This window comes from Tursiops truncatus, chromosome 3 (assembly GCF_011762595.2).
Source record: "Tursiops truncatus isolate mTurTru1 chromosome 3, mTurTru1.mat.Y, whole genome shotgun sequence".
In the NCBI taxonomy this organism is placed as follows: domain Eukaryota; kingdom Metazoa; phylum Chordata; class Mammalia; order Artiodactyla; family Delphinidae; genus Tursiops; species Tursiops truncatus.
This window is the reverse complement of record NC_047036.1, coordinates 35,668,182-35,690,690: the sequence shown is the minus strand read 5'-3', so window position 1 is coordinate 35,690,690 and position 22,509 is coordinate 35,668,182. Positions and strand designations below refer to the sequence as shown.

General features: G+C 42.7%; 1 protein-coding gene and 1 pseudogene across 8 annotated transcripts in view; one reads left to right on the top strand and one right to left on the bottom strand.

Annotated features, from left to right (window-relative positions):
• ZNF131 (zinc finger protein 131) overlaps positions 1-22,509 on the bottom strand; it is a 33,027-nt gene that overhangs the window by 2,929 nt on the left and 7,589 nt on the right. For 6 of the 8 annotated variants that reach the window (XM_033852835.2, XM_033852838.2, XM_033852841.2 and 3 more), the window contains 2 exons: positions 20,169-20,313; positions 8,410-9,095 (listed from right to left, as the gene is read on the bottom strand). In XM_033852835.2, the coding sequence (XP_033708726.1) occupies positions 8,410-9,095; positions 20,169-20,313 (831 nt within the window). Of the gene's footprint in view, positions 1-8,409; positions 9,096-20,168; positions 20,314-22,509 lie in introns of those variants that run through there. The other 2 variants (XM_033852839.2, XM_033852842.2) reach the window with 2 other exon arrangements.
• LOC117311574 (actin-related protein 2/3 complex subunit 1A pseudogene) lies at positions 1,312-2,692 on the top strand (annotated as a pseudogene).

Genomic DNA, 22,509 nt, shown 5'->3' with positions numbered 1-22,509 from the left:
AATCAAGGTCAATTTCCTTTTTGGGGACATGCACCCCTCTCCATTCCACAAGCATTTTTTGAGCAATTATTGTGTTGCCAGGCCACGTGCCAGGTAATGAAGATAAACTGTCCTTGTTTTTAAAAACTTCATATCATAGGCCAGAGTATTTCAGGAAGGTGAAATACATGAACATAAACAAATGCAATGCACCACAGAAGGCCTGTTACAGAGAAGAGGGCAATGGGAAATGGGACTGCAGCAGTACAGAGGAGGAGAGTGATGAATTCTGCCTGGAATGGAATGAGCGAAGGACAGGAAAGAAGTAGGTTATTCTAGGCAGAGGCACAGAAGTGTAAAACAGCATGGCAGGTGAGGGGTAAGGAGGGAGGTGTCATACTGACTCCCAGATCTCTGGCTTAGAATACCAACCAGAATAAAGAACAGAGAAGTCCCAGTAGGTTTGGAGTGGGATGTGCTAGGGAAGATTATAAATTCATTTTTGAGTCAGTGAGTCTGAGGTACTCAAAGCAAAGTGGAAAATCTGGTAGACAGTTACATAGACAAATCTGGAGCTAAACAGAGGGTGGACTGACATACAGATACAGAATCCAATAAAACATCCAGTTAAAACAGCAGGTAGACGAAGCAAGCAAAGAAAACAAAAAGAATAGCCAAAAGTAGAAGGAAAGAACACTGAGGAAAATTAAGAAAGAAATTTCAGGAAGATGAGGTAATAAACAGCGCCTAAGTGAACAGAAAGATCAGGTAGGATAACAACAGGGGATTGGAATAACTCTAGCAAGAACACTGTGAGTGGTATGGTGGAATCAGAAGCCACACTACAGTGGGATAAGGGAGCATGAGTGAGGCAAGTTAATGGAAACTGTCAGTACAGAAATTCTTTCAAGAAGGCTTGGAAGTAAAGAGGAGACATGGCTAGAAGGGGACATGTCAATAAGAGGTTCTCTAAGCCAGAAGAGAGTCATTACTTATTTGCTGAAAGAGAAGGAGAGAGTAGTAGGAATGACAGATGAAACATGGTCTTGGAGGAGACATCAAGGTGTGGGATTCAGGATTGGCCTTGAAGAAAAGGGAAATATCTTTCTCTGTAATAAAACAAAAGGAGACAACGAGGAACCACATAGTTTACAACACAGCTAGGTTGGGGGTAGGAAGTCAGACAAACATGTCACCTGCTGGGGTGGGGTGTGGGCAGAGGTCTTGAGTGCTGCACTGAAGGTCTAGAATGCCAATTAGGAAAGGAAAGATATAAATCAGACACGAAAAGGCCTAACTTAAGGTCTGATAAGAATTTTTTCCAGCAGTGCTCAGCAGGGAGCAGAAGTAAATGACTGCAATAATTAGTTCCAGGATGTAGGGTTCAAAAGCCAAAGGGAGCAGGGCCTCAGTCCTCCGCCCGCACCTGCTGGAGCCTGTTCGCGTTAACTGACCAGAGTCAGCGAATTCAACGCTCCGAGCCCGTTCGGACGGCCCCGACCCCCAGCTTTCTGTCCTTTGAAGGCACTAAGAATAATGTCCCTGCGTCAGTTTTTTACTAGAGCCAATCACCTGTCATGCCTGGAACAGGGATCGTACCCAGATTGCCCTTAGCCCCAAAAACCACTAAGTCCACATCTATGAGAAGAACGGGAGCCAGTGGGTGAAAGCTCATGAACTCAAGGAGCACAGCAGACACATCACAGGTATCGACTGGGCTCCCAAGAGTGACCGCGTCGTCACTTGTGGGCCTGACCGCAATGCCTACGTGTGGAATCAGAAAGATGGTGTCTGGAAGCCGACCCTTGGTGATCCTGAGAATTAACCGTGCAGCCACTTTTGTCAAGTGGTCCCCGCTACAGAACAAATTTGCTGTGGGCAGCGGAGCACGACTCATTTCTGTTTGTTACTTTGAGTCCGAAAATGACCGGTGGGTAAGCAAGCACAGTAAAAAACCCATTCGCTCCATGGTCCTCAGCTTGGATTGGCATCCCAACAACGTCTTGCTGGCAGCAGGATCGTGTGATTTCAAAGGCAGAGTGTTTTTTGCCTACATTAAAGAAGTGGATGAGAAGCCAGCCAGTACGTCCTGGGGCAGCAAGATGCCTTTTGGTCAGCTGATGTCAGAGTTTGGTGGCAGTGGCACTGGCGGCTGGGTGCACGGGGTCAGCTTCTCCGCCAGCGGGAGCCGCCTGGCCTGGGTCAGCCACGACAGCACCGTGTCCGTTGCTGATGCCTCAAAAGTGTGCAGGTCTCAACTCTGAAGACAGAGTTCCTGCCCCTCCTGAGTGTGCGCTTCGTCTCGGAAAACAGCGTCGTGGCCGCCGGCCGTGACTGCTGCCCCATGCTCTTTAGCTGCGCCGACCGCGGCTGCTTGACCTTCGTCTCCAAGCTAGACATCCCGAAACAGAGCATCCAACGCAACATGTCGGCCATGGAGCGCTTCCGCAACATTGGCAGGCGGGCCAAAACCGAGGACCGCAACACGGCCCTGGAGACGCTGCACCAGAACAGCATCACTCAAGTGTCTATTTATGAGGTGGACAAGCAAGATTGTCGCAAATTTTGCACTACTGGCATCGATGGAGCCATGACCATTTGGGATGTCAAGACCTTAGAGTCTTCTATCCAGGGCCTTCGGATAATGTGAAGCTGAGCGAGCCTCCCAGATCCAGCATGAGGACGGACAGGCTGCGCCGGGCAGCTGCGCCATTTGCATCATGGGTAGGAGAGCCGGCTGCCAGGAAACACTGAAGACACACATGGCGCAAACCTTGTTGTGTGTTTTGTTTGAGGATAATTGGTGAAAGCGTTGGTTTTTTAAAGGCAGCAGTGATTTGGGTTTTGTTTTGCTATTTCATTCCATTCTTTTTTTTTTTTTTTTTTTTTTTTTGCGGTAGGCGGGCCTCTCACTGTTGTGGCCTCTCCCGTTGCGGAGCACAGGCTCCGGACGCGCAGGCTCAGCAGCCATGGCTCACGGGCCCAGCTGCTCCGCGGCATGTGGGATTTTCCCGGACCGGGGCACGAACCCATGTCCCCTGCATCGGCAGGCGGACTCTCAACCACTGCGCCACCAGGGAAGCCCTCATTCCATTCTTGACCAAAGCTTCTCTTTAAGTAGTTTATTATGGAAAATTGTCACACTAACTTAAGGAAGGGGGGGGAGGTATGTAAATTGTCCGCTAAAAAATTAAATAAAAATACTGAATGGGGGGGGAAGCCAAAGGGAATATGCTTAGAGTACAAGAAAAAGTGACTCAAGATATATACAATGAGGACAAGATAACGTCAGAAACGGGGCAATAAACTAGGTGGAAAGGGGTATGGAAAGACAGGAAGGCTAAATGAGGTAGACTCCCACAGTCAAAGTAAGGAAAGCAGTGAGAATTCAAGAGACAGGATGATGCTTGTAGAGAACAGGACTAAGATTTCAGAGGTGGAACCTCAGTGATGATCTGGTCCTAGACATGACCCTCATACTCACGTGGAACAGACAGAGTCAAGTAACTCTGAGCTGTGCTTTATCCCTGACAAAACAATTATAGCTTATTTTTTATATAATTTTCATGAGATGAAAAAATTAATTTGAGAGAGAAGACCTAATCACCTAGAATTGTTGTTGGTATAGAAACTCCTTTACAACTCCCCAAATGTTGGGAGATACTGCTAACTAGAATAGTTTTAATAGTGTATAATTTTTTACTATAAATGAAGCCTACAGATGAAAACTGTCATAACCTCTTTAAAGGGCAATTTGATAATATTTGCCAAGATTTACAATGCACATATTCTGTGACTTGGCAATTCTGCTGTAAAAAATTAAGTTATTTGAACATGTACACAAAGATTATGTACAGGTGTGTTTATTGCAGCACAGTGTGTAATAGTAAAAGACTAGCAACAACCTAAAAGTGTATCCACAGGAGTAAGTAAATTATGGCATACCCAAACACTGAAATACCATGCAGCCACAGTGAAAAAAATTAAGTAGATTCATGAATGTTTCACACATTAAAAAGAGTTCAAGATAAATTAAATGGCGTAACACTGTATTGCATGCTCCTGTTTGTTTGTTTCAAAACTTCTGTGTGTGTCTGTTTATGGTTACTTGAAAATGCAAAGAATATATCTGGAAGGACAAATAAGGAAACGATGTCAGTAACTGCTTCTGGGGATATCTATTTAAGTAGGAAAGAGATTCACTTTTCAGTGTACATCTTTTGAGCTTCTGCTATTTAAAAAATTAGTTTAATAAGCCCAATAAAATCTAGGAATTGTAAGAGATTGATTATACTTTAGATGTGTAGAAAGTACAGTCTTCCAAGTGCTTTTATCATTTTCTCTTATTTGTCACAACCCTGTAAAGTAGGCATCATTATTCTTATTTACACAGACAAGGAAAGAGGCCCAAAGATAAAGTTCATCAAGCTGACAAATGTCAGAACTTGGAGCCTGGGAATTCCCTGGCAGTCCAGTGGTTAGGACTTGGCAATTTCACTGCCAGGGCCAGGGTTCAATCCCTGGTCAGGGAACTAAGATCCCGCGAGCTGCGCAGTGTGGCCAAAAAAAACCCAAAAAAACAAAAAAAACCTGGAGCCTCAATCTAATTATGGTTTCCGGACCCAGATTTTTTCCTACAATTCCACACTACCTCTCTGGGCAACGAGGGAACAATTACTTGAAAACATGGTTACAGGTCATCTTTGGATTCTTTCACATGCGGTGTTCCACAGGCGTATCTGTCAATATATCTGGCTCTCTCCCCCCACCCACAAATCTTACCCTTCTATATTTTTCTTTCTAAATTAATAAACTTCCAATCATGTAGCCACCCAAATCAGAAAGCTGGGAGTCACCTTCTCTTTTACCCCTACATCTCACCAATCACCAAACCCTGTTGATTCTGCCTACTTAATGTTGTATCTCCAACCCTTTTTCACTATTACCGCCTTTATTCAATCCCCCATCCTTGTTTAGATTACTCCAACAGCCTTCAAATTAGATGCAGTAGGCTTCACCCACTCCAATCTATCCTGCCAGTTCTCTCTCTCTAAAGCATAAATTTAATCAGAAAACTCCCTGGCTTAAATTTCTTTAAAGTGACCCAGAGTCTTTCAAGATAAAAATCCAAACTCATTTACAGCACTTAAATGAAAATAACTACATGATCTTAGCCTCATCTCCCATCACTTTCTCTCTCGTCCTTGAACCACTGGGAGATCGTCCATGATGCCTAAGTGCACGCCGCATGGTCAGCCCTCCAAACTCTTTAGCTGCATCTCCTCGCATTCGGACCCAATCCTCCAGTCACAACAACCTGCTAGCAAGTACTCCAAATGAGTGACTTATCTCTCCTCTATGTCTGTGTACACTTAATTTCTTTTGTCTGGAACGTTTATCTCCTGGCTAACTCCTTTTCCTTTGGGAGTCATAGGGTAAACCCTCTAGGAAGCCATCCTTGTCTCTTTCATCATAAACAGCACAAGCAGGCATTCCCATAAGACTCTGTGCTTACCTCTATCAGCACTTAGCTGATTGTGCCTGCTTGTCTCCCCTAACGTAACTTTGAACTCCTTGAAGGCAGGGACTCTAAAATTTATCTCCATGACCTAGCAGGCTGGCATTATCATCACTATTTTCCAAATGGAAACAAAGTAATTCAGGACAAGTAACAGCCAAAATTTTGCAAATCAAGCGTGGATTACTGTGCATGCTTTAAGAACATATAAGAAACCAAAGCACTAAACTAATGAAAGTATACAAAATATGAAATTGAGGGGGGTGTATTATGTATATGTTGAGAGTAGGAAACAGGAACGGGACCATTTATCTTTATACTTAGTTTGTTATAAGTGAAAAATGATCCACCCTTTATTAACACAAACACAATTAAAAACTGTTTACTGGGGGCTTCCCTGGTGGCGCAGTGGTTGAGAATCTGCCTGCCAATGCAGGGGACAGGGGTTCGAGCCCTGGTCTGGGAAGATCCCACATGCCGCAGAGCAACTGGGCCCGTGAGCCATAACTACTGAGCCTGCGTGTCTGGAGCCTGTGCTCCGCAACAAGAGAGGCCGTGATAGCGAGAGGCCCGCGCACCGTGATGAAGAGTGGCCCCTGCTCGCCAACTAGAGAAAGCCCTCGCACAGAAACGAAGACCCAACACAGCCAAAAATAAATAAATTTATTAAAAAAAAAAAAAACTGTTTACTTATGTTCCTCTTGAATTTACTAAATCACTGATCACATATGCTGTCTTGTGACTAATTACTAGTACAATAATTGATCGAGGTTAAAAAAACAATAAAAGTTCAGTTTGCTTTACATACTAAACTGTTCCTTCAAAGGGCATCTGGTCCTGTAATTTGTAACAACTACTTAACTAAGTTACTTAAGTTATCTCACATCATTTTGAAGGGAAACACAGACATAAAACATAATGTGGGGCTTCCCTGGTGGCGCAGTGGTTAAAAATCCGCCTGCCAATGCAGGGGACACGGGTTCAAGTCCTGGTCCAGGAAGATGCCACATGCTGTGGAGCAACTAACCCCGTGCACCACAACTACTGATCCTGCAAGCCACAACTACTGAGCCCCTGTGCTGCAACTACTGAAGCCCGTGCGCCTAGAGTCCCTGCTCTGCAACAAGAGAAGCCACCGCAATGAGAAGCCTGCGCACCGCAACAAAGAGTAGCCCCCGCTCGCCACAACTAGAGAAAGCCCGTGTGCAGCAACGAAGACCCAACGCAGCCAAAAATGGATAAAATAAATAAATTAAAAAAAAAACCATAATGTGATTTAGCTCTGTACTTTTCTGCTCAATCCAAAATACAATGTGCAGGGCTTGGAAAGCATATTTTAAAACTTCCAAAATGGTTTGCGTTGTCCTATTTTCAAACAGGTAAGTCACTAGGTAGTGTTTTGGGTAAAAGAGACAATTGTTTCTACTTTCACACTGATAGGAAATAATATAGAAGTGATATCTGTTGGGGTACTGGAAACTCCTATCAAAGTGTGCTAGTCACCAAGTAACATTTATTTACTCAGTTGTGCTGCAGGTACACCAATGCTTTTGCAAAACTAATCCACAGTTACCACAAACATGTTCATCAGAAGACCATTAACATAGGTGCTTATTTGTTTTTTAAGGACTAAAAACTATACCTTTAGGCAGTTTCCAAATATACAACAGGTCTTTACATATAATGTTTGTAAAACCAGAAAGCATTTTCCCCAAAGATTTCATGAATGCCTATTAGTTACCCCAAATTAGTTACCTTAAAGCCTTCTAAATTCATAGTGAGCCTTTAAGTAAATTAGGAGATTCCCTTGCTGTTCACTTATTTATCCAGTTCCTGAGTATTACTAACAAGGGTTTGAATAGTGAGGGATCCCACACTATTTGAATCTATGTTTTCTCAGTTTCAAGCAGTATGTAGCAAGCAACTCTGGACAGCAAGGGATCTACGAAAAAATTTCATCCAAAGTTCTCCAAACTCTAGCATCAAAGAGAAAGATTCTGAATAGTGTGGGATAACTATATTGTATTCACTGTATTAATAGTCTCAACAGCCTTAACCATCTCACAGAGTAAGAACTTGGGAACAAATGTCCAGAAGTCTGACACTTAGCACTCTGCAGCAACTGCTTTCCCCACACCTTTGTCACAGTGGGTTTAGGGACTCCCCAAGATTCCAAGTCATTCGTGGTGGTAACTCCTGTGTATGGCACAGGAGACCTAGCAGAGAAAGCTTGGGGTGTGGGACCAAGGACAGGGACTCTGACAGGGAGAAAAATAGGCTCAGGGATGGATGCAGAACTAGAAGGGCCAGAGGTTCTAAGGCAGACTCCCTGGACATCTCCCTCACGTCTGGGATCGCTCTTAGGAGAGTACAGAGACCTTACCCTTTTCATCTCCCTGGCTGTGCACCAGTCCTGACATGTTTGCCCTTGGAGAGATGAAGGAGATGGACAAACACTGCCTTCCTATCTGCCAGGTCAAAACAGATAACCAAATGTATGCAAAGGTATAAACATATTTGGGATTGTTTGCAAATGTACCCATCTATGAAATCTGTTAACATAAGGCAGGGAAAGTAAAAACAGTTAACAGTGAAGTTTCACTGTAATTAAAATCTCATAATCTATAACCGTTAATAAAGAATCACAACCGTTTTATGTATTTTTTTTTAAATTATAAAAATTGCCAAGATGTAAGAATGAAAATTACTTTCAAAGTGAGTACTGATTTTGCTTTGAAAGCATAAATATTTCAACGAATATTATAAAAACACTGTGTGCTCAGCCAGCACATTAGGGAACACAGGAAGTGGTTCCTGTGGTGCTAATTAAAATAAGAAAAAAGGATTTAGACACTTAGCTTCAAGTGAATGTGGAAAATCTATACTTTTAACATAAAGTATTTGCTAATTACCTGTATGCTTTCGAAGATGCTCTTTAAAATGTCCAAAGTGGTCAAACTGTTTCTCACAGTACTGACATATGTGAATTTTTTTCCCAGTTCTTTGCTTCTTACTGACTCCACCTTCTTCAAGGTGGTAACAATTGAGGTGCTGTTTCCATGCGCTCTCCCGAAGATACCTTTTATTGCATATTTCACACTTGAAACTCTCAGTGGAGTGTGATTTCATGTGTTCCTTAAAATGGTAAAACAATTTAAATGAACGGTTACATTTCTCACAATGGAACAAGTCCTTCACATGTGACAGCTGAAGTTCCACAATTTCAATACCTTCTACCTGTTTGCTTGTGGGGTCAGAGGCACAGCCATCTTCATCTTTAATCTGCCCTTTTCTATCACCTTGACGGTACTTGCTGGTGATATCTGCCAATAATGCCAGAGCGGAATCATCAGAGGAACCTGTGCTCTGAATATACTTTATGGACTGCCTGGCAGTAGCCACATCCTCTAACGTTTCAATGCCTTCATCTTCCACTTCGATTGTGCCTTCAGCAATCTCCACCTCGATTTCAACAGGTTCAGATTCTGCAGACGGCAATGACTCAGTGATAACATTTGAAGTTTCTGCAATCTTTCTTTTTTTTGCTTCACTTTTTCCTGTGGTAGTTTCCTCTAGTGGAGCTGAGTTTTCTTTGTTCCTGAAATACACAATGTATGGATTAAAAAAATCTATAAGATCAATCAAAATCCTACCAGGCTTTTTGGAAGAATTGATAAGCTGATAATAAAATTTGTATGGAAAGGCAGAAAACAAGACTGTAAGACTTATACTACCCGATTTCAAGACTTACTATAAAGCTACAAAATTAAGACAATGTGAAATTGGTGAAAGAATACACATGGAGATTAATGGAAGAGAATAAAGTCCAGAAATAGATCTACATATATATAGTCAGCTGACTTCTGAAAAAAGGTTCCAAAGTAATTTAATGGAGAAAATATAAAACAGTGGTGTTGGAACAACTGGTATCTATATGGGAAAAATAAACCTTGACCCTTACTCTCATATTATACACAAAAAAATTAAAAATGAATCATAGACTTAAATGTAAGAACTAAAACTATTACACTTCTAGAAGAAAACAGGATAAAAATCTTTGCAACATTGAAAGATTTCTTAAATACCACACAGAAAGCAGAGACTTTCAGCCAACATTGATAAAATGGATTTCATCAAAATTAAAAACTTGGTCCTTTGAAATACACAGTTAACAGAAAGGCACACCATAGACCAGGAGAAAATATTTGTAAACATGTATCTGTCAAAGGTCTTATATAGAGAATACAAAAAGAATTCGTACAATTCAATAAACTCAACGGCTTAAGACAACTGTTGGGAGACAATTCCCCGTGAGTCCCTTGTGTTTCTGCGTATCTTGTGAATTGACAGCTTTGGTTCTGGACTAGTTTTCAAAGATGTTTGCTGAAGAGCCAACAGCCTGGGAAGACAGAGTGGCTGCCACTGGAGAAGAGGACACCTTTACTTACTGTCCAATATAATAATGTTCCCTACTGTGGGATAAAGGTCAGGCAGGTTTGTTTGCAGCCCATTCTAAAAGATTTTGGTTTCCTAAGCTGGAGATCTTTCAGCTGTGATGAAAACGACCACACGCAGAGCATTCACCTGGGCCACTCTATGTTACCCCTGTGGGACTTAAGGAAGGGAAAAGTGGCACAAATAGAAAACTCATGCTGCCTGCTGTGCAGAGAATAATAAAGTCCTTCTTTCTGACCTACGAGACCCGTTATCTTCTATCAGCATCCATGAAACCATGGCAGGATAATTTCTTGGCTTGCAAGTAGGATAAACACTCAGATCTCTCACAGATCTTGCCGAAGTTTGGCAACCAAGAACAGGATGCTGAAAAAGACAAGGCTTTCTGGAACAGGAAGGATGAGACCTCACAGAGCAAATGGAATTTGAGGAAGCCTACTAGAGCTGGCAGTAAACCTGTTTACCAAATTGTATGGTCAACTGGGCAATAAATGGTCCTCTACTTATTTGCCTATTGCTCTGAGTTCAACTGTGTGCCCCCAAAAGATATGATGAAGTCCTGACCCCTGATACCTGTGAATGCGACCTTATTTAGAATTGTCTTCGCAGATGCAATCAAGTTAAGATGAGGTCATTAGAGCAGGCCCTACTCTAACTAAGTCTTTATAAGAAGAGGGACATGTGGACCCAAAGAAGAGAAGGCCATATGAAAATACTGAAGGAAGACGGCAATGTGAAGATACAGGTAGAGATTGGAGATATGCTGCCACAAGCCAAGGAACACCTGGGGCTACCAGAAACTAGAAAGGGCAAGGAAGGATTCTCCCCTAGAGGCTTTTGAGGGAACATGGCCCTACCAACACTTTGATTTAGGACTTCTAGCCTCGAAAACTGTGAGAGAATACATTCGTGTTGTTTTAAGACATGCAGTTCATGGTACTTTGTTATGGTAGCCCCAGGAAACGAAGACACCTATTAATGAGGAAAAACTGAGAAGGTGGTTACAGGATGAGTACTGGGCAGTATGTTTAAGGACAGCTGCTGGAATGGTGTCCCAGTTGCTGCAAACTTGCTAGGAGTGGGGGAGGCAGCGGAGGACTTCCCTGCCAATTGGGTGGTCAGCCTGAAGTCTGCCCACAGTAACAATTAACACTAAGATTCAAAGGGAGTAGGAGGGTGGAGACAGAAGGTTCTGCCCCTTTATAGACAAGTTACTGCCACATGTACCTAAACCAAGTGTGCCAGGAGGGAAATTCACAACTGCTACAAGCAGAAACCAGTTGAGTCATTAGAACTTTGGCTGGTCCACATGGGAGATGAGGGGGCAACATAATGCTTGTAGAGCAAGGAAGAATTGCAACACCTGGGCCATCTCAGGGCTCAGCTCCTCCTGCAGTTTGTCATGTCCACCTGAGATCTATTTGGAGATGACTGTAAAAGGCTTGAGGTTTTTTTGCAGTGGGTCCTGGCTGCCATAAGTGTGCTGTGGATGCTCTTGGAGAGACTTCTCCGAAGCAAATTCCTACGATGAGGCATTGACTAGCAAGAGTCTTCCTGCCCAACTGGGTTTATAATGCTGATGAAGATGAGTCACTGGGGAATGAAAAAAGGATCCAAAGTAATATAAAATTCTTTGGTCAGGCCTGCTGAAAAGCCCCCTTTTATGTTAGACCAGGAAAAAGTGTAAGAGATGTTATCATGACAGTGGGGCAGCAAATGTCCAAGATTAAGCTACACTCTTGAAAAAAAGCCACCACTGCGGAAGTCAAGTCTGAGTCATTTAAAAGGCATAAATGACATGGCCCCAACCAGAAATCAATGTGGATGGGGCTACTGAATCAAGGGGTCCCCCAAACTGACACTGATAGTGTCAGTAGTGATGACTTTGCGGCCTGATAGAGGGCTTTGAGTGGGCTGAAAACACTGGAGGTTTGTTTGGCTGAGCCACATGCAGCTCCAGTGCTGCTTGAAACCAAAATGTACCTTGCTCACTGGCAGAGAATCACTTTCTCCCTCCATACCACTTCCCCCCCTTCTACCTTCCCGTTGCCTCTAACTTGACCTCAACAGCTTGGAAAAGATAATTAGGGTTGGAGCCAAGGTCTCCTTGTTCCCAAGGGTGAACAGTGAAGACACCATGTATGCATCCAAGTATGCTGAGGAAAACTCAAGAATGGGAGAGGCTCAAACTTCCATGGCTCTGTTTTATCCAGCAGGTGTCCAACTCACCATCCCACCTGGTTCCACAGAGAGGAGGCGCTTACATTCAACTGATGGGGCTTGGGCAAGGTTCACAGCAGGAAAGGGAGGCTGTCCTGACCCTGTGGGTGGGCCTGATTCTACATACTGTTGTTGCTTTGACATCTGAATGCACAGCAGGGATTGGTATGGCATGTGCATTTACCACTTCTCATCCCGTAAGTACCAGATATGGAACATCCCAATTGAGAAGAGCCAGATGTAGAGAAGAGCTACTGGAACAAACTCCCCTAACGTTAGCCACCAGTAGCTGGGTCAGGATTTAGCACAAGTGTCTTATCTTTTGATATCTAAAATTTGTACTATACTGTTGATATCCTACTGACTGGCAAGCCAGCAGTCTCAGTCTCAAAGGCCCTGACCGTAGTGTTATGACACCTCTACCAGCAGAGGTTGCTGATAAATCCCAACAAAATTCAGAGGACTGCTCACCAAGTAAAGTTTCTTGGGACTAGACAGGCAGATTCACAACACTCAATCCCCTGCAGCAGTAAAAGAAAACCTGTTTTTTCACCTCCTCCCTCTTCCCACCAAAAATGAAACCCAGCATCTTACTGGACTTTTTAGGTACTAGAGACAATATGTGCCTCACCTGCGCATTCTACTTTCTTCGTTATATCAGTCAATATGCAAAACAGCATCTTTTAAGTGGGGCTCCAACCAACAGGCTGAATTGGAAGTTTCCATCAAGCTGTGGCACAGTCTCTACCTTCGGGCCCCAAAACCCTAACGACCTCTTTGAGCTGTAAGTCTCTGAGACTGACGCTTTTTGCAGATTAGAGCTTCTGGCAAAGGGAGGTGGTCTCCACCCCAAGGTATTCCCTGGAGTTTGGACTTGCCAATTCCCCGACATGGCTACAAGGTACACTCCCTTTGACAAGAAAGGATTAGCTTGCTATTGCACTCTTGTTAAAAGTGAAGCCTGATCCATGGAAACTTGGAGGCTCTCTAGCCTGATACTGCCGTTTGGGAGTGTGTTAACTAAGACTTCATGACTAGCAAGGTAAGATGTGCCCAACAAGTCTCACTGGTCATAAAGAAACAGTGACAGTCAAGAAAGCAGCTGGTCTCTCGGCTTTACATGAGAAAGTGGTAGCTCCCCCACGCTGCTGCCCAAAGAAAGCCACTAGATCGATGGGGTCTTTGATTCACTGACGGTCTGGCTAAGCTGAAGGCTGATGGTATTCACTGGGCTGCTGCGGATGCTCAGCCTTAGCACCAACTTTGCAAAACCAAAAGTGGACATGGCTGCTCTGCTCAGAAGGCAGAACTCAAGGCTGTCTTTGTCGCTCTGGAAGACACTCTCCACTATGAGCCTCGTTGTATTTTTACTGACTCTTGGGCTGTTGCAATGGCCAAGCTGTCTGGGAGACCTGCAAGTCTTGGCAGATTAGACACCCATCTTTCCATAACTGTGGAAATGAAGAGCAGCTATTGATTCAACTCTCTGGATAACTGATTAGACACTCACGGTAAAAGCCTGTTCTCTGATACCAACTGGAATCAAGTTGCTTATCAACCTACACTGCCGAGACTTCCATCACTGCCACCTAGGCCCAACATTATTCTGAACATGGTGACACATCCACCATCAGAAAGTCAAAGACCCTATGCTTCTGATGGAGAAGTTGCTACCGCATGTCAGACTTGTGACACCTGCCAAAGTTGGCCTGTTTGTTTCATGGTGAATGAGGCCAAATCATACAGGGCATTGTGTCCAACTGTACCTGGCAGACTAACTACACTAGACCTTTCACCCCATCTCAGGGCTATCCCTGATGCCTCACAACTACTGACACTTTTTCAGGTTACACTGTTGCTGTTCCAGTCTGAGCAGTTGGTTCTGGCCACACCAGATGGCTCTTGAAACGAAGCTGTGTCATATGTTTAGCTTTCCGGACCATCTGCAGTCTGATAATGATGCACCAAAAGCTATTCAATTGGCTGTTAGTCAAGGTATTGTTAAAACTTCCAAGCTCCCTGCCATCCACAGATATTGATATTGTAGAGAATTACAATAGTTTCCTCAATTACTGACTCAAAAAGATTTCAGACTCTACTTCCCTCACTTCCTCCTTGTCCAAAAGTCCTAGTAAGGCAGTTTGGTCATCAAACTGAGCTCTACCCGGAAAAGGATCATCTGTTTTTAGCTGCCTCCTGGGTAATGATCAAGCCTAATGGGGTGTGAAGTTACATAAACCTAAATGGAAGTTCAGGATCTGTCCCGACCATTCTCAGACACGATCTTTTTCCTTCTGCCTAATGGCAACCCTGGGACAGCCTGGTTGGTACCACTTCCAGGTGAGAGCCTGGTCAAAAGTGGGCCTAGCAGATTCAAACCTAGTTCAAGTTCAGCCATCTGGATTCTCTTACTGAATGGACATCATCTTAGATCCTAAGAATAATGACCACTTGGTTGAATATACTGCTTGCCAAGTACAATCAGATTGGCCCTTGTGAGCCAAAGTGGGAGACATAACGGGTCTCTTAAGTTTTATAAAATGTTCTTGTCCCTGACCATTCCAGATGAAAGGTCTGGGTAAGGGGAGGAGATGACTGGAAAAGGGATTGAGTTACAGCTACTAGAATAGGATACACTGATTTTGTGGAGGTGGAGGGAGAACCACCACCCTGGAACCTGGAGAGAAACCTCTTAGACTCCAGGAGGTATGGGGGAAGAAGGGACATTAAAAATCTTTGTTCTTCAGAACCGCTCTTAGAGCCTTCCTCAGGTAGGAAGAGGCTCTCATGCAGCTCTCCCCAACTGTTGCAACGTGCTGGATCTGCCATCCCACGCCAGAGGGCTCTGACAACTGGATCACCATCTCCCTTAACTTTACCGAGAAGTATTTTGCAAACAGCAGGGGATGGCCAAGCGTCCTGCATGCTCCATGCAAAACAAGAGACGTTGGCCCACTACCATTCCCAAAGCTGAGGCTCAGTTCGCGAGGTGGCTGACTGCCGTTCAGCTGGCATCCAGGTGCTCAGGATAAACAGAACAGACCGAACTGGCTGCCCTCAGACATTCAGTCCAAAAACAAGGCCTAGACCCAATCATTCTGAGCTGGGAAAGAGGGAGACAACGTTGGTGACAATGTCAACCTGTGCCCCTGACTGATGAAGGTCCCCCTTTGGGGGCACAAACAACTATACTTCCTGTATGGAAGCCAGGTACTAACTTCCTTCCCTCCCAAAAATATGCCTTGCAACTCTGAGGTGGGAAAAAGGGACCATCCAGTGTTTAGGGAAACACCACTGGTAGATCACTTTAGTTCTCAGATGACCATGGAGGTCTCTCCAAAATGAGCCTACCCTTGGGACTTCCCTGGCAGTCCAGTGGTTAAGACTCCGCACTTCCAATGCAGGGGGCGCGGGTTCAATCCCTGGTCGGGGAGCTAAGATCCCACATGCCGCCTGGGTGGCCAAAAGTGAGGCTACCCTTGGTTACTTGGGGGAGTGTCCTGGAGGAATAACTGACTTATTTATGCAAGCCCTACGGGCAGTTTTCTCTACAATGGGAGTCATCCAAATAAAAAGGTGGGGACTTGAGAGTCCGCCTGCCAATGCAGGGGACACGGGTTCGTGCCCCGGTCCCAGAAGATCCCACATGCCGCAGAGCGGCTAGGCCCGTGAGCCACGGCCGCTGAGCCTGCGTATCCGGAGCCTGTGCTCCGCAACAGGAGAGGCCACAACAGTGAGAGGCCCGCATACCGCGCAAAAAAAAAAAAAAAAAAAAAAAAAAAAGGTGGTACAAAATTTGTGCCTGACTCAAGACAATGTGATCAATGACACTACTTGGGCTCCGGAAGGTATTCATGTCAGCCTCAAATCACTGGCCACGGTTATTATGGAGGCTAGACTTGCCCTAGACTTCCCCCTGTGGACCAATGCTCAGACTGTGCAATTGCTAAAACATCTTGCTATACTTAGATTAATGTTTAGGGCTAAGTGGAAAAGTCAATACACAAACTAAAGGAGAAAGCCACCTGGCTTTCTAGGGATTTGTTCAGTTGGTTGAGTGCAGGACCTTAGCCGGGGTAGGTGCACGCTTAAGCTTAGCACTGCAGGGTGGCCACATCCTGCTACTTGGAGTGCTGCTGATAGTTGTCTTAATTAAATCCAGTGTAAGAAAAACTGAATGGATTAGGTCCCAGTCCCCTATTTGTCACATTAATCAGAGTGGTCACGGAGTAGTGTGCTCATGGGAAAATTCACCAGAAGCTAAAACAGTGTAGAAGAAAACGCTCCATGGATCCCTCATGTTTCTGCATATCTTATACACAAACACACTGGCAGTCTTTTGTTCTATCTTTCAAGGTTGTCTGTACAGCAAATTGCCTTAGAAAATAGAGCCTGTCTTCCACCAGAGTGGAGGGCAGGTTCATTTATTATACAGAATAATAAAGATAACAGCCCCTCTGGGCCAGAAGCTGGGCAGGTTTGCTTACAGCTCATTATAAAATATTTGGGTTTCCTAAAGCCCAGAGTTCCTCAACTGTGATGTAAACCACTGTGAGCATGGTACACACCGAGGCCACTGCATCGTTCCCCACTGGACTCAGGGCGGGGCGGGGGGGGAGCAGCATGAGCTTCATGTTGATATGAACATGAAACTCATGCTGCTCCATATGCTGTGAGAGAAATAAAGTCCTTTCTGACTCATGAGTTTCATGTTTTCTGCCAGCATCCATAAAAATGTGGCAGGCCAACTTATTAGCTTGCAAATAGGATAAAGTCTTCCACCTGTCAGTTCTTGACAATATCCCAATTTTAAAAACAGGCAAAAGATACTTCACCAAAAAAGATAAACAGATGGCAAAAAAGCACATGAAAAAATGCTCAACATCATTAGTCATTAGGGAAATGCAAATTAAAACCACTATATACCTACCAACTTGGCTAAAATGAAAAAGTATGATCATACCAAGTATTAGCAAGGCTGTGGAGCAGTTGCAACTCTCATACACTGAAAGTTGGAATGTATCACTTTGGAAAACAGTTTGGCAGTTTCTTAAAAAAAAATTAAATACATCTACCATACAACCCAGCTATTCCAATACTAGGTATTTACTGAGAGAAATAAAACCATATGTCCAAAGACCTATACACAAACATTCGTAGCCGCTTTATTTGTAATAGTCAAAAACTGGAAACAACCTAAATGTCCGTAACAGATGGTATATCCATACAATGGAATAATAATCGGCAATAAAAAGGAACCCACAACAACATGGACAAACCTCTGAAATATGACGCTAAGTGAAGAAAGTCAAAGACGAAAGACTACACGTCTTAGGAATCCATTTATATGACATTCTAAATAAGATAAAGCCACAGTGATAAAAATCAGATCACTGGTTGCCTGGGGCTGGGGATCAGGGTCAACTGCAGGGTCATAAGAAAACTTAGGGTGATGGGAATGTTTTTATGTCTTGATTGTGGTGGTGGTTACACTACTGTGTACAATTAACAAAATTCAAACTCTACATTAAGATGGGTGAATTGTATTATATGTAAATTACATCTTAAAAGGCTGGTGAGGAAAAAATCTGTAAGGCAAATGCTTCTTCCTAACAAATAACAGGAACCTTCTCCTACAGTTTTAAATAAACAATGATGGAATTTCAGCAAAATAACGTCCTAGTATTCTTTTTCAGTGCCATTCAAAAAGTGTACACTATATTCCAAAAATACTTGCATATTGCAAATGTGAGAAGAGCCTTATTCACCTTCCATACCTGCAAAACAGTTATACAGTAGTCTACTCAGTATAGAATTGCCTTCACCGGTTGATTTAAACACAACTACATTATGTAATTTTTATTCCTAAATTGTATAACATTATACACAGCCAATTATAAAGAGCCAATATGTAATACTGCTATCTTTCTGAAGAATTCTTCAGAGTATACTGCATGCCTAACTGGTTCATGAAACAATTCAACATGCTACTATATTTATATTGTAAAGCGCTGACAGTTATAATTATTATAAGGATCCCAGTCTTATAATAATAAACTTTCTAAAAGGTTCTAAATAGGCATAGTAAAACAGCTGTATCCAGCTGTTCTTACCCAATGACTAGACACATGAACTCAATTAAATGCCTACCAAATCCAACCTGGGCCGTTGTCACAGAATATATTCCAATGTTCTGTTACTCAGGACTTTCCCTGTAGTAAGATGCTACTCGCTACCATGAGCAGCAAAGGGACCACACAGAACATGTTTCCAAAAAGTTCTCATACAGGATTTAACCACAAATCTGATGTTGCCCCATGCATATATATTCCCCTAGTCTACCTCCACATTGAGAAGGTATGACCTAATCAGGTATATATCCTCAACACACCTCTATTTTGCTATCCGTGTCTTAGCTCTCTCTGCAGGAGAATACTGGCTTGGTTTTAATGGGCATGCACCCATCCATCCATTCATAAATGTTTACTGGACACCTACTATGTGCCAAGCACTAGTCATCAGAGAAAATATACACACCACGCTCTTGTCAGAAAAGTCTAATCTTGAACTCTGTCACCAAACTAATTAAAAGCTCATTAGGAGAAATAGTATTTTTGGATGACTACAGTTCAATTATTTCTTAGTTATTCTAAGTTATATCTTTTGACTGAACCACATCAGTGAGTCAGACTAGATCATTCTGTCCCATGTGAAACTGATTTTACCAAACTGCACATTAGTGTTATACCAATGACCTATATTGAGGGTCACAAGAAACAAAGCCAGGAGATAATAACAACTCCCATGCCAGACTCCATGCTAACCACTTTACATTCATTCATTCAACCCTCACAAATAATCCTATGTAGAAAGTACCATTTTTATCCCCATTTGACAGATAAGGAAACTGAGTAGCTGATAGCAGACCGAGGCAGTCTGACTCCAGAGCTCTTGTTCTTAGACACTACCATGCCACTATTCATTATGTAAGATGCTGAGGTCTTTATTCATTATATCACTTAATGTTTTCCTAATAACTTCCTATGAGAAATTGTGTGTTTTAATACCAAGAATGGCTCCTAAGCAATTGATTTGTTCTCATCTTATTATAAATAATGTAACTGAGGTGTTTTTTTCCCCTTTTTCTTTTCGCTTGGTACTTCAGAACTCAGAGCTAGACTCAGCCCATCTAGCAAGTGTACAGACTTAAACAGCATGCATTTTTGCCATCACATTTCTAACTTCACTGATTATCACTTCCACCTGGCCTATTTCTTATATCTTCACCGATTTCCTCACTTTTTTTTTTTTTTTTTTTTTTTTGCAGTACACGGGCCTCTCACTGTTGTGGCCTCTCCCGTTGCGGAGCACAGGCTCCGGACGCGCAGGCTCAGTGGCCATGGCTCACGGGCCCAGCCGCTCCGCGGCATGTGGGATCTTCCCGGACCGGGGCACGAACCCATGTCCCCTGCATCGGCAAGCGGACCCCCAACCACGGCGCCACCAGGAAAGCCCCTCCTCACTTATTTTTAAACAGTACCATATTAATCTTTGTAAGCCAAACCACTTTTAGAGTAAGTCTTGGTACAATTAACAACCTGAATCCACAGAATAGATTATAGGAACCCAGAGAACCCCTAAAAAGATGCCTAGTCCTCCTTATTTTATTAGAAACAAAAGATGCTACTTGAGTTAATATTAGCACAGTTTTTACATAAGGACAAGAAATCAAGCGTGAAGGAAAGAACAATCATAACCAGTAGAACTTTATAGATCCTTAAATACATATTCTTAATTTCAAAACATCAGTTCTTTACAGCATGATACGTACAATACATTCTTGACTAACAGGGTGAACATGACTGAATATAACTATCTCTGCCTCACTAAGGAAATCAATCCCTTATGGCATGACATAATAAATTCTTGACTAACAGTCAGGGTGGACATGACTGAATATAACTATTCGTTCCCTATTAAGGAAATAAGTAATTACCTGACTTCAAGGGCTTTGATAGCTTCTAGCATTTGTAGAAACTCTGCTGCTTTCCATACATCGTTGGCTTCTTCTTCTCCTTGTATCATTAATTTTGCTGTATATGTGAACTCAATCAAATGACGAAAGGCCATTTTACTAACTCCTGTAAAAAAAAAAAAAAGACAAAATGTATTCACATTGATTCAAATCTTGTAACATTTAGTAAAGAAAAAAATAGAAGCCCAATGTTTGGAAAATGATTAGTATTTGTCACTTTGGAAGATAATTTCCTGGCAGAATTCTCATTTACAGTATAATAATTTTGTAGCCAAGTTCAGCACTAACTAGCAAACTACTTTAAGATCTTTCCCAAAGACTTCCTAAGGCTCTTACAGAACAGTAAAATCTATCACTCAAATACACGAATGGGCTATTACATCAGACATGCTATGTTACCTGCCAGGGAGCTCTGTGTCAACTCAGCTCCAAAATCATCAATAGCTTTCAAAAGCTTAGCAAATAAAGTTCAGTACCATTCTGCCTTTATTTCAAGGTCCTTCACATTATTTTTCTACTTACCACTATTTTTCCTTCCAAATTTTAAACTATATCAAACCTACACTATATACTGATCCTCAAACAAACCCTTCACTTTCTAAGAATTTCCTTCCCTTCCTTAACACCCTCCATCCTGAATGCTTTATCACCTTACCTCGACAAATCCTACCACCCTTGAAGGACCAATTTTAATGCCACATCTTTAATGAACCTCTTTAATAGTTCTCTCAGGCTGAACTCTGTACCTGGTCTTATAGTTAAAATTCATGGACAACTCTTGACTGTAAGCTACTTTACGGAAATTTGCCTCTACACCCACCTCACAGTACCTAACACAATGCTTCCTAAAATGCAGGCACACAAAGTAGGTATAAATGGATAAAGGCCAAAGTCACTTTCAGAATTAAGCTTCCACAATTCCAAGCTTTCTTTGCAAGTTTGTTTAAATTTTGGCCCAAAATGATACTCTACTTCTTTGTGCTCTTCAATGCTATATAAATTGTTTCAGTGTGCTAATGCAAGGCTATGAAAAGCTATTGACAGGAACAAAGAGGAAACTCGTTTTTATAGATTTTTTTTTATGCTAAAAAAATGCCCAAGACCAAGCTGCACACAATATGCACAATTACAAATACAAAACAGGAATTTCCTGGTAGTCCAGTGGTTAGGACCCCACACTTTCACTGCCAAGGGCGCTGGTTCAATCCCTGGTTGGGGAACTAAGATTCCACAAGCCACCCTGGGTGGCCAAAAAAGAAAAAAAAATAGGAAAAGAAAAAATATTTTTATGTTCTTCCCATGTACTTTATACACCTGAATGTGGCCTTCAGGACAACAGTAAGAATACTGGTGGAATATCCACCATCTTCTATATGTGTTAGGAAAAAATATCGTTCAGGAAGCCAACTTTCAAGTTTCAGTTCAGTCTCTCCATGACTTGTGCAATCTGGGGCAAGTCAGAACCTCTGATCCTCAGAAAACTCATCTTCAAAATGCCTGAAAACAATCTGAATATTGAGAAGCACCATAAAATATAATGTAATATGACCAAGTTACATGCTACCAAATAAGCAAACTAAAAATGACTGGATTCATTAATGGCTAATTTATTGGGTCCCCTAATCTTTTTTCTCCTGGTTGTCTTATTTATTTATTTAGTTAGTTTTTTGCGGTACATGGGCCTCTCACTGCTGTGGCTTCTCCCGTTGCGGAGCACAGGCTCCGGATGCACAGGTTCAGTGGCCATGGCTCACGGGCCCGGCCGCTCCGCGGCATGTGGGATCTTCCCGGACCGGGGCACGAACCCATGTCCCCTGAATCGGCAGGCGGACTCTCAACCACTGCGCCACCAGGGAAGCCCCTCCTGGTTGTCTTTTAACCATGTTCTTTATTATATGAGAGTAGCCTGAGAAACAGACAACTAGATTTTGCTGGGTTTTTTTTTTAAGGTGTTTTGACCAAATATTTAAAAGTGCAACAGAAATCTTTCCTAAAAACAATGTGTAAATTTTTCCTGAAGCAGAATGAGACTTTGATTTTTAATCAATCACACATATGTATGCCTACTATACATATCAGACAGGACTCTAAACACTTTACAAATCATCAACTGACTTAATCCTCCTGACAACCCTATGAAGTACTATTATAATCCCCATTTTACAGATGAGGAAATTGAGGCACAGAGAAGTAACTTGCGAAAGTCACATAGTTATTAAGTGATAATACTAGAAGCAAACCCAGATGGCCTGACTCCAAAGTCCATGATGAAGATTTTTAAATACGATGATGGTAGGAAACA